Raw genomic sequence first — 14,390 nt, 5'->3', positions numbered from 1 at the left:
TAAGTCCGTTTTGCCTCGTTAAAATGATTACGGCTGTAGCATTTTGTTTCCTACATCGTCGCAAACAAGCATGACGTTAGATACGGAAACATTACGTTAAATAAATAAATTTTTCATTCATTGGAATTGTCATATCTCATGGTCTGTGTCTGTCAAAAATATCAGGTGCTCTATGAGTTTTATTAATATTAACCTTCAATAATTGATTATTAATTTTTTCACTTTATAAGATGGGAAATTTAAAAAGTAATAAAATAAACCTAGGTTAATCGTTGTATAAAATATCTGTCTATTTTTTTAGAAGATTTAGAACAATTGCGGCAATGGAGAGAAAACAACGATCGGAAAAGCAGAGAAGTCTTAAGTATATGGTTAGACCGATTATGGCTCAATGTAGATAGTTTGGGAAAAGAAAGTACATTTATCTAAAACTTCGAGTACTATTGTTTTAGATCTATTATTGTTTTAGAATATTTGATATTAGAACAGGTATGCCTTGCTGCGTTAGATTGTCACTTTCTGGATATAGCTAAAACATGTATTGCAAGCCTCAATGCTGAATTTAGTAACAGCTTAAGGGTCAAGCGTCTTGAGGCAATGTACTTTGAAGCTACTGAAGATTATGATTTAGCGCTGGGAATGTTAAATAGTATAATAAAGGCAAATGAAACCAATAGTGCGGCAAGGAAACGCAAGGTTGCAATACTAAAAGCTCAAGGAAAAACTGTTGAAGCGGTCAAAGAACTTGTTGATTATTTAAAAGTGTAAGAACTTTAGTACTTAAATTTATTCATCAAAATTAGGAAAATATTGTTAGCTTACTCTTGTTGCTGATAGGTTTATGGCTGACATGGAAGCTTGGCAGGAATTAGGTGATTTATATATTGGCGAACAAGATTTTAACAAAGCTGCCTTTTGTATTGAGGAGTTAATCTTGCACAACCCTCATAACCATTTACTACACCAGAGATATGCTGATGTAAAATATACTCAGGGTGGTGCAGAAAACTTAGAGCTGGCGAGGGCTTACTATTCACAGGCTCTCAAAATAAACCCAAAAAATATGAGGGCACTGTATGGTCTATATTTGGTGTGACCTTTTCAAGCAGTTTTTTGTTATTGTAATTTTTAATATTTGATTTATAGACAGCCACTGCGCAAACAGCTTCTCAAAAAAACTCGTCCCAGAAACGCAAAGACGTTACAAAAATAGCCGAGTGGAGCCTCAAGGAGATTAAAAATCGGTACAATGAAGAAAATGTTTTGGTAACTGCATTGGCAGCTTTGGAAATATAAGTAAAGTGTTATGGTTTTATCACTGTTAGGGTGCAATTGTAATTGAAATAAGTTATTCTTGTTGTATACACTAGTAACAATATATGTATGTCACTGTGTTTGTGTACTTTCCTTTTTAAAAAAGAGATTTTTGTTTTGTAATTGTTAATTTCTACAGATTCACCATTGCTTACTGATCAGGATTATATATAACATTGGTTTATTAGTTTAATATACAATTCATCGAAGTAGAAGCCAAAATCACAGCATCGAAAAGCTAAAACTATATATCCCTCCTACTCAAAGAACAAGTGGTCCGGAGGACGTCATTGTAGCAGCACTCATTCTTACTAATTTGTGGGAATCAATTGTCCATGTGACTATTATCGTTCTTGGACTCCTTGAACATGATAACAATATAGTTGGTATCAGGTATATGTAGAGGAATTTAATTTAAATGTTGACGACAGAGGCGGGTATCTCTTTGAATGTAGATATTCGAAAATATCAAATACATCTTTAATAACGACATGATAATAAGCAGGTCTACTTCTGGAACTCATTTCACATCTGTAAGTGAAATAAATTCTAAGACAACAGAAACTGGTGCCTATTGATAATATAATTCAATTCAAGCTATATATAATCTAAACTAAGCCATTAACAGAGTTTTTTTTAAATATGCCATGAAGGATGTTAAGATTTTTTGAATAACATATTAAAATGGGTTTATTGGGTTGGTGGAACATTAGCGTGCTTAAGGACTGATTCCAAGCGCATGCAGATATCTCAAAAATGCTACCGATTAATTCATATTCGTAGAATTATATATGCATGTATTTATAATGTAAACAATAAAAAAGAAATAGTTTAAAAATAATTAATTATTTATTGGAAATATATATATATATATATATATATATATATATATATATATATATATATATATATATATATATATATATATATATATATATATATATATATATATATATATATATATATATATATATATATATATATATATATATATTTTTTTTTTCACGTATTGATTCACGGATGGAAAAATGTGATGACACTATATTGCGGGATATCATCCGTTCGCTTGTTGAACTCCGACTGGCATCCTGCAGACGTTTTGCCAAAATCTCACTTGGCATCTTCAATGCTCGCGCTCCGAAAACACTTCGAACAGTGCTCAGTGTTTTCGGAGCGCGAGCGAACGGATGATATCTCGGAATATAGTGTCATCACATTTTTCCATCCGCGAATCAATACGTGAATATATATATATATATATATATATATATATATATATATATATATATATATATATATATATATATATATATATATATATATATATATATATAAAGTTTCAGACTGTCTCTCCAAAATTCCTTTATTATCACTTTGGAAAATAAAATAGGAGATCGCTGTGCAGAAGCACAATTCTATTTTCTACTTTCTTGTCGATTTTAAGACCTCTTGAAATGTTTATAATAAAAAGAAAAAAAATTAGTTGGCATAATAATTCTCTAAGTGTAGTATTTACGTATTCAAGGGCTCAAGACCAAAAAAGCTCTTACTCTTATTCTAATCGTTAAGTGGTGCTAAAGGCAGCCTACATCTATGTATTACAAAATTGAGAAATCTTTCATATCGCATTCATATAAGATTAAAATGGAATATTATGTAACAAGTGCGATAAACGGCGTTTGACTCACTAGTATCCTAAAAAGTTTACCGAACGTGTTGCATACTATACTTTTTCTACGACCGTTAGTTTTTGGGTACATTTTCGCAAAACAACACAAATTGAGAAACGTCAAAATTCAAGATGTGGGAAATATCTCCGAAAACATTCGATTGCTGCCAAACCCGTGCGGTAATATCCCGGAAATGCCCGAAGTGGCTGGGATCCGTGTAACGCTTCCCGCGCGCTAGTTCGGCGTGTAATTAGGCATTTTACAGACGGGAGTAGAAAAATATAATTAAGTATACGGAGGAGGATGCTCTATAGCAATATCATATCAATATATAAAGATTATTTTAAATATATATTTTAAAGTAGTATAATTCGCTACCTACTCGTTTATGTAGTTCAATTTTTGTAATGTTGGAATTTCATGGCTTATCAACTTCGAATATCTATATTTACCTTCAGCACCAATCTAGATGTAATAAAGCAGCTCGCAGTTAAACATTTATCGGGAATAGGGTACAGGGTATATTAGGTGTCCATGTGTCCATTAAAAACGACTCGAAGACAATCACATTCTCACAATATTGTTTTTTAATTAATTTTAATGTGTGATCTGTAGACATATTGCTGACCAGTGACGGGAAAATATTCTTTTTGGTCACAGTTCACCGATAACGCTTGGCCAGCATCTCGTGCCGCTGGAGGTCATTTGCACCTCGACTAGAGTACCTTTTTTTTTTCGTAATAGATTAGATAATTTATTAATGTCTAGAACAAAACGTTCCCCAAAAAATGCGAAATCGCGATAACCAAGTTGTAGTGTCGATCGAGACGCCGATGCCTGCTTATCGCTATCGTGGCGTTATTTATAAATAATGTAATCACATACATATTCCACAATAAAGACTACCTCAATAGAGTCCAAACGTTTTTAGTGGGGGAAATGGAAACGTACACGGCTGTAGGTCAGAGTACAAAATAATTGTTTATAAGTTCTGCGAGAGTGCTTTGATGTTTCTTACTTTATCTCGAGTGACCGAATAGTGAGTATATGTCTGCAGTGTTCGGTGGCTAATTTCAAGTGAAAATGCCAAGCTGTTCGTCGGAAAGTTTGTCCAAAGTGCCGTGGCCGAGTAACGAGAGCATTCATGCCGGTAGCAGCAGCAGTGGTTCCGGTTTGCAGAGCCCCATTTCTCCAAATTCCTTCTCTCCCGGTTCTACTTCGCCGGACAACACACTCCGGAAACGACGCATCCGTCGCACTTCATCCCTGGGGAGCGTTATCCGAGAACCTTTCGTTATACAGTCTGACGCCCGCGACCTTAGAAGCCAAAGCCCCGTGCACAACTCACCCCAAGAAGAAGACACGTACTCAGTACTGAGTGCCGTGATCGGATGGTACCCTTGTTTTTTGATCCGCATACTCAAGGCGATGTTTATCGCCATCCTGCCGAAGACCTGGAAACAACTGCTGTTTGCTTTGCCCATGCTATGGATATCCATGTGGATTTGGTTGCTAACGCAGCTGGTTCAGTTACCACTTACGATGGTACGGATGCTTCTTTCGGCGGTTTTCTCGCCGAGGGTACCGCGGAACCAGAAAAAACGTACCGTGCTTATCAGCGGAGGCAGCACGATCCAAGCGTTGCACCTGGCTAGGAATTTTTACTCGGCGGGCGCGAGGGTTGTGGTATGTGAAATACAGGGTGTTTTCGCACTGACGCGATTCTCCACCGCCGTTAATAAGTTCTACACGGTACCCAAACCTACCAGCGATCAACTTCAGAATTACGTCCGCGCTTTGTGCGAGATCGTCGACAAAGAAGGGGCGGTCTACTACATACCGGTATGCGCCACCACTTCGGCATATTATGATGCCGTCGCAAAGCCTCATTTGGAATTGCTCGGATGCACGTGCTTCTGCCCGGGCATCAAAGAAGTCTGGGTACTGGACGATACCCTGGAAGTTTTAAAACGATGCGAGAAGTACAACGTAAGCACCCCGAACTACTACGTGGTAACTTCACGAGAGGACGTCTACAGGCTCTACGATACGGGTACCATTAGACTCGGTAATTATGTAATGTCTACCGCGGGCCCCAGCGGGTTGCGGGAACACTCGAAGGTCGTTTTGCCGCTGTCGCGGAACGATCTTAAACTTCCAAACGACATCAGCGAACAGAGGCCGTGGGTAGTGGTGCAAGACCTCGAAGGCGAACATTATCTTACTTGCACGACCGTCAAGGAGTCCCAGGTGATCGCTAACGTTACCTGCAAGTTCGAAAAGGAAAGCGGCGGTCTGATACCTGTGGAGCACAAAGAAATAAACCAGTGGTTGACGAATTTCTTCGGCAAGCTGCAGCTGCTGAGACCGATTACAGGACACGTGAGCTTTCGGTTCGTCGTTACGAAAGATACGAATACCATAAAGCCCCTCAGCAGCAGAGTGGGGGTGTCTTTGCCTTATATTTGTTATACCAACGTCCATCCCCGTCTCGTTTGGCGACCGTGTCGGCATTTTAAAAGACAAAACTCTGGTCCTCTGGTGAATGGCAATGGAACCTACCGAATGACCGACACGGTATTAAACACCCTAAAGAATCCTTCATTAGAAACGGTCACAAGGCTGATAGGTACAGTTTTGGATAAAAGGGACGCATTGTTTACAATATGGGACCCGTTGCCGTACTGCGCGTACTACCACATGCAGTTGCCTTTCCAGAACATGCTGGGTTTCATGCAGAACCGGCAAAACAAGTTCCCCAGGCCTATAACAACCCCGGTGCGTTGAAAGAGTTTTTGCAACGCCCATCGGAGAGAGATTAAAGGCTTGACTTGTACGTATGAATAGTTATTTTTTGTAAAGTACTGATATTTATTTTTTGATGTGAACTCAATGCTGTATTGCACACAAAAATGCACTTTCATTTCCAATGCTGCTTCATCAACGATTTAGCAAGAGATGTTTTGGCTGACCGAACAAATATTTTTATTTTAATGGACTGTTATCATTCTAGTGTTAGCGATAGTCTTAAAAATACATTTTATCTGTTATTAAAAATAACGCGTGTCGAAAAAAAATCATTGCATCAATGGTTCGAGTTTTACTCGCTTAAAATATTGGACTGTACATTTAGCAGACGAAATACAAATATGTTTATGTTAAGGTCTTCTGTTATCCGATAACGGCAGAGTGTAAATACAAATTAGTAATGCGTGTCGTGTTATATTTATATCTCGCGCAAAAAAAAATTATCGTGTACATATTTTTTTTACGATTCCCATAGTGCAAAGTCCATTTTTATTATAATGTTGTTGACACTATTGTTAAGTACATACAAGTTGTTTAATTATTTGTTGTTGCTTCCAATGTAAATAAAACCAGGACGCGAAATTGCTTTTGTTTCATTTAATAACGATTTAGTAACTCTGGAGGTGCAAACCCGATGCCTACTGTTGCCACCCAAAAGTAGTAAAAACGAGTTAATGCGAAAGTTTCATATTTTTGTTGACAAATGTCAATAAGCTGTTATGAATGCCACCTTTCAAATATTCAATTTAAATTTGCGTATTAGTTCAAATTCGATAGAATTTTTTTTTATTATTTCCATACATCTTCCAATCTTTATTATTATAATTTTTCATAATTTGTGACCACCTGGTACGTAATTTCTGTATTTGTTCTTTGGTTAAGACCTTATTGAAAATAAGCAAAACTTTTTACGGATAATAACTTTTTTTACAAAATCAACTATAAAATACTTCTCCATTGGTTGCCAATATATTATACGAGCTGATGTTTGCTGTTGGCGACCGAATCAACAGCACATCAACCAATGTTATTGGCTCCAGTAGTGTCATCGATGCCGGTTTTCTGAACCAGGTATTAAATAAATTGCTATCGAAACTTTTGGGATATCATATCGAAATGAATCGTTACGTGAACGAAAGAAGTAATCGAAGAAACGGAAACAAAATTTTATTGTAGAAAATCGTTTCATGGCCTCTGCATTTTAGGGTGTCACGCGATTTGCTTATAGCGGCGATATCTCTGTCAGTTTTTGAGAAAATAATACGCCTTTCTTATATTCATCCGATATTGTTCATATTATTATCATGCGTATTACCTAAACGCAACTTAAGAAACTCTTTATTTTCCGTTATTTTTGAGAGAAAATCGAAGAAAGATATTTTACGTCCGATGAATCGAAAAAATCGCCAAGATATGTTTTAGTTAAAATATTATATTATCATTAGTTGCGATACTGTAACCTTGTAATTGTAGTAATAACCGAGCCCAAGGCTTTGCCGTATATTTTGACACTCCATGGGAAGTTTTGACGAGCTGCATTTTTTTCAAACAAGTTTTGTTTTAAATAATCCTGGTGAGCTTTTTTTTATATACGTTATATATATAATAAATTAAAAAAAGACTTTAATATTAAATTTTAAAACATGTTGCTCATTTATTTCTAAAAGAATTACTCAAAGGGAAAAGGCAAAGAAACCTACCAAAAGTTTACAAAGCTGAAAAATTTAAGATATGAAAATATGCGGGAGTACTTTTCTTTGAGAATTTTTGTCACATAGACCATGAGATTTTTTCGAACTTTTCAAAAACAGGGACCAAGAAATCTCAGGCTGAATTTTTTTATTTCTTTTTTTCTATAGACTAGCTTGTGTAGAAATAAAACTTTTTTTCAAGAAGTTCGCCTAGTTGCGAATGGACTTATGATAAAATGAGAAATCTTCGACCGTTGTACCCTTTGCGGTCAGATCTCTGCGTAATAAATTCTTGGCTTAAAAATGTAATAATGAGGATCTGACCAAGAATAAAAATTTGTTGAATATATGTGTGTATATATATAGAGAGAGAGGATTCTTCCGAAATTATTGCGATATATTAGTAAAATGTAAACATTACATTTTTAATTGCCATGGTTAATTGGTACGGGCTAATTAGCAAGCATATAATCCAACGGTTTTATCTAATTAATGAACGGATTCTTTGAAAAATGCATTAAGGTCATCGAAAAATATTATTTTTTTTGAATCACGCAACCGCTGGATGCTACATTTATAGGTTCGTTATTCAAAGATAATTGGAAAGTGTTTGTTACATTGCACACATTATCGGTAACACAAAAATACGTGCTATACAAATAAAACCGAAACCCGGGATAAAGAGGTCATGCTGTTTCATAATAAACCGAGAATTTTTAACAAGGAACCTGGGTGCATAATAAAAATCAAAACTTGTTTTGGGTAATTGGAGGAACAAACCGCAGACTGCGCGGTGGTCAAAAGTTTGTTTTTTTAGGCCAGTTGCTTGATCTAGGTATAGAAACTATAAAACGAACGAGCTGACCTTTTTTATTGCAACTGAGGTTTCGATATGTTTTTATTATGTCTACCGACTTAAAACGAGACATGACATTAGTACTTTGGATTATGATAGTGTTAGCAACATGTTTGACATATTAAATCATATATTATTTGCATTGTGTCATTATTTGGCACTTACAAATTGCTCGATGGGGTAGTTTCTAAGTAAAAGGGTTTAGCAGGTTGTTGTCGATGTAAATTTCAAGATGTTATTTGCACTTTCTAGTGGCTAGTTTCTGAAACATAAACCTACCAACCTTTAAAATTGTTAATTAACTGCTGACCGCAAATAAAGTAAACCAGTCATTTTTACAAGATATCATACAGTCAAGGCATTTGGCAACTGCGCAAATGGTGCAAAATACATGTTTTGTATGAGGTTAGAACATTAGAACATCCTTATAAAGTACTCACCAACAGACTCACCACAAAGTTCGATAGCTACCAGGCACCAGAGCAAGCAGGCTTTCGCAGGGGATAGACCACTATTGAGCAAATTCAGAACGTCAGAACAATAATCGAAAAGTACAACATAAATATTCGCTATCGACTCCATTGTGTTATGGGCTATATTCCGAGCAACAGACAACACCAGTATAGATTCCAGATACAGAGATCTGTTGAAATATATATATGAAAAGGCTACATTACAAGTAAAAATCGGAGAAAGCTTATCAACTGGGTTGATTTCTGTCGGGAGAGGGGTGAGACAGGGAGACACTATTTCCCCGAAGCTATTCACACTGGCACTGGAAGATGTTTTCAAGCAGATCAATTGGAACCGCAAAGGCCTTAGGATTGATGGGCGATATCTATGTCTTCTCCGTTTTGCGGATGATACTGTGCTTATCAGCAGTAACTTGGGTGAGTTGCAAGGAATGCTCTCGGAACTCAAAACTGCTTCGGGAATGGTAGGTCTAACCATGAACTTAACGAAGACCAAAATTCCTCACACCACAAGTCACACAAATCCAGATAGGTGGTCAGATGATTGACAGGGTTGAAGAATACGTCTACCTGGGTCACCAAATATAACTAGAAGAGTCCGTATGACTTGAGCTGCTACTGGCAGGCTTGGTTTTAACCTTAAAAGCCCAGGGGGTCCCCATCAATCTGAAGTCAAAGGTTTTTAACAGTTGCATTCTCCCGGTTCTCACATACAGACTAGAGGCAATAACTCTCACTTCCAGAGGTGCTAACAAACTCCGAACAACACAAAGGGCAATAGAATGACTGACTCATGCTCGGCGTCAGCCTTCGAGACCACGTGAGAAACGAAGAGATCAGACGACGGACGAAAGTGGAGGATGTAATAGCGCGAGTTGCCGCAATGAAGTGGACTTGGGCAGGGCATGTTGCTAGACAGGACGACACTCGTTGGACAAAACATATTATGCAGTGGAGACCGAGACTGCATAAAAGAAGTGTCGGGCGACCCGTTAGAACATGGATGGACGATATTAGAGAGGCAGTTGGTCGGGACTGGCATCAGATCGCTAGTAACAGAGAAGAGTTGAAAAGAAGGGGGGAGGCCTATATTGAGGAGTGGATGTCATTGGGCTGATAAATAGAGAGAAGAACTCAGAATTGGCTGTCATTATACCAGAAGTCACTACGATGGCTGAGTGTTATGGCATATTATGCAAAAATGCGGTAAACAGAATTTGAGTCACGAGTTCATTTGGCACGAGCGGAGCACAGCGGAATCGTGTGATTAACACATGAGTGACACTATACTTTTTCTACGACCATTAGTTTTTGGGTACCGGTGCGTTAATATTACGCAAATGTCCGAAAGGGCTCGGATCCGTGGGACAAGAAACTCAAGTGGTAAAGTGACGCTTCCCGCATGCTAGATCGGCGTATCATTAGGTATTTTACACAAGCGAAAAGAAAATTTTTATTAAAGGCTAGCCCAGCCTTTGATAGGGAAAGAATAGGAGTAAGTAAGAAAATAATGGAAAAATGTCCAATATCTTTAAGTTTTTTAAAAAAGATGAAATTTGATGAAGAGAGATTTAGTATTGGGCAATAAAATAATCAGTCGCATATACTGATCAATTCAGTTTCGGAACATTTTTGATTCCTACATTTTTTGTGGATGTACGGCTGTATGGAGATACGGGAGTAGCTCTGTGGGGAGAGGGGTTATCAAATGTTTCAACTCCATGCATAAAACATAGAGATCAACGACCTCCAAATCCTAATGCAAAGCCGCATATATAGTTTAGATTGAGCCGTGTCGGGTATCTTAGGATAAATCTACGTTCGATATGTGGCATATCCCTAATCGCCAACCGGGGGTTGATGGTGCCAGTCGCAACCACCTATATATTTCCACGATGCCGGATAATATGAGGCTAATCCATAAATCTGCCAGTAAAAAATAACACAAGCGTTAACTCGCAACGTTGGTATTGTTTGAATAAACGAAACATTTTTTTAAGTCAGTAAATAAATGAAAGAGAAAATATTGGGAAAACTTTCTCTGCCTGACCTATTTCAATTACACTTTATGGCTGGCTTCACGAACCTGTAAATCAGTTCACGATTTTTAATTTCATCAGAAGAAGTGATGTCGATTAAAGCTTTTTAGTTATTTCAGTCACCGACAAATGTAAGGACCTTGGATTGTTTGAGAATTGAAATTGAGTTTGAAGAAAGTTTTAACTAATGATAACGGGATGGAGTGGTCAGGTTTGAAAGTCACGAATATTTATTTTCATCGAAACTAAAATGGTGGGTTTTAAAGTAAGGACAGTGAGGTACGGTAGTATGGTATTAGAAACTTGCAAAAAGATTTACTAACCTACAAAAATTTCTAATACTAACCATAGTTAAAGTGAGAACTGTTTTAAAGCTGAGACAAATTCCAATCTTTTTTGTTGTCAATGTGCGATTTAAAAAAGGCTTATCGCATTTCAATAAACTTGTAATCGTTAAAAAGGTCTCTCTCTAGGCTATCAATTTTTGAGTGACGCGATTGTGATTGTTTACCTTGCAATCAAGTGGCGTTTTCTGATATAAAATATCAAAAAATTATTGTATGAAAAAGAATAAAGAATATTTAACTTTTTTTTTATGTCAATAGATATTCAAATAACGGCCTAACAACCCAAAGTACTTAATACTAAAAAAACCGTCCATTTATTATTTAGGATACTAAATGATGTTTAAAAATTAAACAAAATTGTGTGTATCTTTAGTACTTTACATTAAATGTCTTAACCAATACTTCCGGAATGAGCAAAGTTACCCGGTAAAGTCTCTTCATAGATATAAGAAAGTGACTAACAGATCCATACTTTGCTTAGAATTTAATTATTTGGGGTTTTATTAGGAAAGATACTAAACAATATTTATTTATTTGTGTATGTATTTATGATTAAATCTAAAATAAAATTCCAAATTATTTTTATTACCTATTTAAATGTCAGTATCGCTTCTTTTTTTCCTCGCTGAAATGGGATAATTCGCAATTTTCCATGCAGTTGATGTTGGAATTTTCGTCCGTGTGGCCGTTTCTTCTAAAGATGCTTGCTTGCTGGCACCACGTTCAAGAAGAGTCAAACAAACATTGTTTATAACTTCCTTAGTCTCAATAGAATAGTGTTTTCTACATTTGAGCGGGAGCATCTCCTGAGATACACGAGACTCATTTTTTGAGACATATTTTGCATAATTCGCACACGATTCAACACACGCTGTATTACACACGAAATAAGAATGATTACTAATAAACTTAAACTGAGTAGTATACCAAACCAAACAATATTAAATACAGGTAGGTATAGAATTATTTACTATTGCGGACCACAATTTTACCTGAATTTAAATTCCAAAACTTTAGGTAATAATCTTGTTGCATTGTATGTTAATGATCACCCTTGGATAATCCAAAAGCAATTGGTCACTATCTATGAACAGACCATACCTGTGATTACTGAATTTTATTGTTATTGTTGAGTATTAATCTTATTAAATAATAAGATTACGACGGACTGCGTTTTGAATAGGACATTTTTAATGCAGTAAACATTTTGCAAAATTAAAGTATATAAAACGGTAGGCAATCAGATAAAAACAAAATTTATTTTCATGGCAAAAACATGTTTTATTATTTTTTTAAAAGGCTTTTTCTCATATTACTACATAAATACGTCTATAGTTAATTATCATAATTATCGACAATTTATGACAATTATATAAATTATAAAAATATATATCCAATTAGTTAGTCTCCAACAATTGATTAGTGGTCGAGTTATTTATAGATATTTATAGACCGAGTTTCATTAAATAACTTTTTTCCCTAATAACTCATATCGTTGCCCTTTCGCAAACTTACACTTTGTAAACAGCGATTTCCGAGCACCTAATCCGTTTTTTCCATTAATTGAATGGAATCTTGGCATATTTTGATAAAATACTGACGAAAAAGTCTATTCCAAACAGAAATGTTGATTTTTCTGAGGCGATGTTGATTGTTGAAAGTCGGAAGGTTGAACGGGACGAGTTGAAACAATTAATAATAAGAATATTATTTATTATTCCAAATTATAGTATGACAAGATATAAAGAAAAAAAAAAAAGGAAAGAAGAAAGAAAGAAGACAGGGCCATAGGAAAGGAGATTTTTTTCATGCTTCGTTAAAATGCCGTGCTAATTATCAACGTATTAAAAATTTGCATTTCATGTATCTTTTCAATGAGCTAATAAATTGAGTAAAATCATTTATTTTATATTTATCAATTATAAAATCAATCTGATAGGAGAAGCACTTTTTGAAAAAATAATTTTTATGAAAAGGTGTAGTTAACAAATGTTGTCTACGAATATTTATGTTGTGAATATCTGTACGATATGTTTTTCATGAAGATAGGGAGGACATTTTGACTCAATTATTTTGTAATACAGAATACAGACATACCGAATGCAACACACGTCGCTGAACCATGGAAAGTCATCCCAACTCTTCAAGCTTATAGTAAACTCTTTGAACTTTTTTGTATCCTTTTAATATCAACAGAATCCACAAATGATCTATATATTGTATCAGCAAAATTAAAATGTCATATTATTAAAGTTTCATAAAGAAGTGACTTACTTTTTTGGGATAATTAATGTCGGTGCGAATATAACACTCTCTATCTAAATTTTATACGTTCCGTTAACTGTTCTCGAATGATACCATTTCAGAATAACATCGCAACAGATTTTGATGGGCTCGCTTGAAGATGGTGTCTATTACAAATTTTTAAGAGATTGTCCAAGTCAGAGTTTAGTATTAACCTGCGACGGGGAACAGGACGTGTAAATCTGGGTATAAATGATACTTACAATATTGGAGAGAATTTGCGAAGTTAAACATGTATATACTATAAAGGAAGGCGCCCAGAATGTTTCCTTGAGGGACTCCTATTCTAACCTTAACCACTTAAACACTTAAGCCGCAGGCTTTAGTGTAACCAAGCATAACTAGAACCGTAGCACTGTTCTCATCTCGTGCTTTTACTGCGTCATTCATATCAGTCAAAGCCGTTACGCAGCTGTAACCTCCTCTAAATACAGACTGTCTATAGGGAATAATCTGATTGGTTGTTAAATATGGAAGAATTTGAGATTCCATTACTTTCTTGAACGCACCAGTTAAGTAAATAAGTAATATAGGGAATTATAAAAGGGCATCAGAAAGTAATTAGAGTAGTATTTAACTTACCTCTTCGAAAAACCTTTGTCTTGATATTTAGAATGATATTAGAAACAGTTTCCTCAAAAAATAAAAAATAAATGAAAAAGTCTTATTAAGGTTAAAAATCCTGTTCAAATAGGGCAATAGTTCATAATTAGTTACAACACCATTTCCTATTATTTGAGTGAAATATTTGATCCACATTCTTTAAATCTTCTGGTATATTTTTCTTCTTCTTTCCTTTGCTTCCATGCTTTCTTGTCAGCCCTTATGCCAAATGTGGTCAAGTTTCTAAGTTAATTTTTGAAAGAAACTTGCTAACGTTTCGCCAAT

General features: G+C 35.6%; 2 protein-coding genes across 2 annotated transcripts; both read left to right on the top strand.

Annotated features, from left to right (window-relative positions):
- Positions 1-135: 135 nt before the first annotated feature.
- LOC132700901 (ER membrane protein complex subunit 2-like) lies at positions 136-1,394 on the top strand. Its single transcript, XM_060668483.1, has 5 exons — positions 136-246; positions 302-415; positions 470-764; positions 838-1,090; positions 1,147-1,394. Exons 1-5 carry the CDS (start codon positions 231-233, stop codon positions 1,294-1,296), a joined length of 828 nt encoding a protein of 275 aa, XP_060524466.1. The 5' UTR covers positions 136-230; the 3' UTR covers positions 1,297-1,394.
- A 2,567-nt stretch (positions 1,395-3,961) lies between these two features.
- Positions 3,962-6,365, top strand: LOC132700658 (uncharacterized). Its single transcript, XM_060668131.1, has 2 exons — positions 3,962-5,817; positions 5,937-6,365. Exon 1 carries the CDS (start codon positions 4,068-4,070, stop codon positions 5,769-5,771), a length of 1,704 nt encoding a protein of 567 aa, XP_060524114.1. The 5' UTR covers positions 3,962-4,067; the 3' UTR covers positions 5,772-5,817; positions 5,937-6,365.
- The last annotated feature ends 8,025 nt before the right edge of the window (positions 6,366-14,390 follow it).

Source organism: Cylas formicarius, unplaced genomic scaffold (assembly GCF_029955315.1).
Source record: "Cylas formicarius isolate icCylForm1 unplaced genomic scaffold, icCylForm1.1 PGA_scaffold_4__25_contigs__length_36172078, whole genome shotgun sequence".
Lineage (NCBI taxonomy): Eukaryota > Metazoa > Arthropoda > Insecta > Coleoptera > Brentidae > Cylas > Cylas formicarius.
This window is presented reverse-complemented; position numbering and strand designations above follow the sequence as displayed.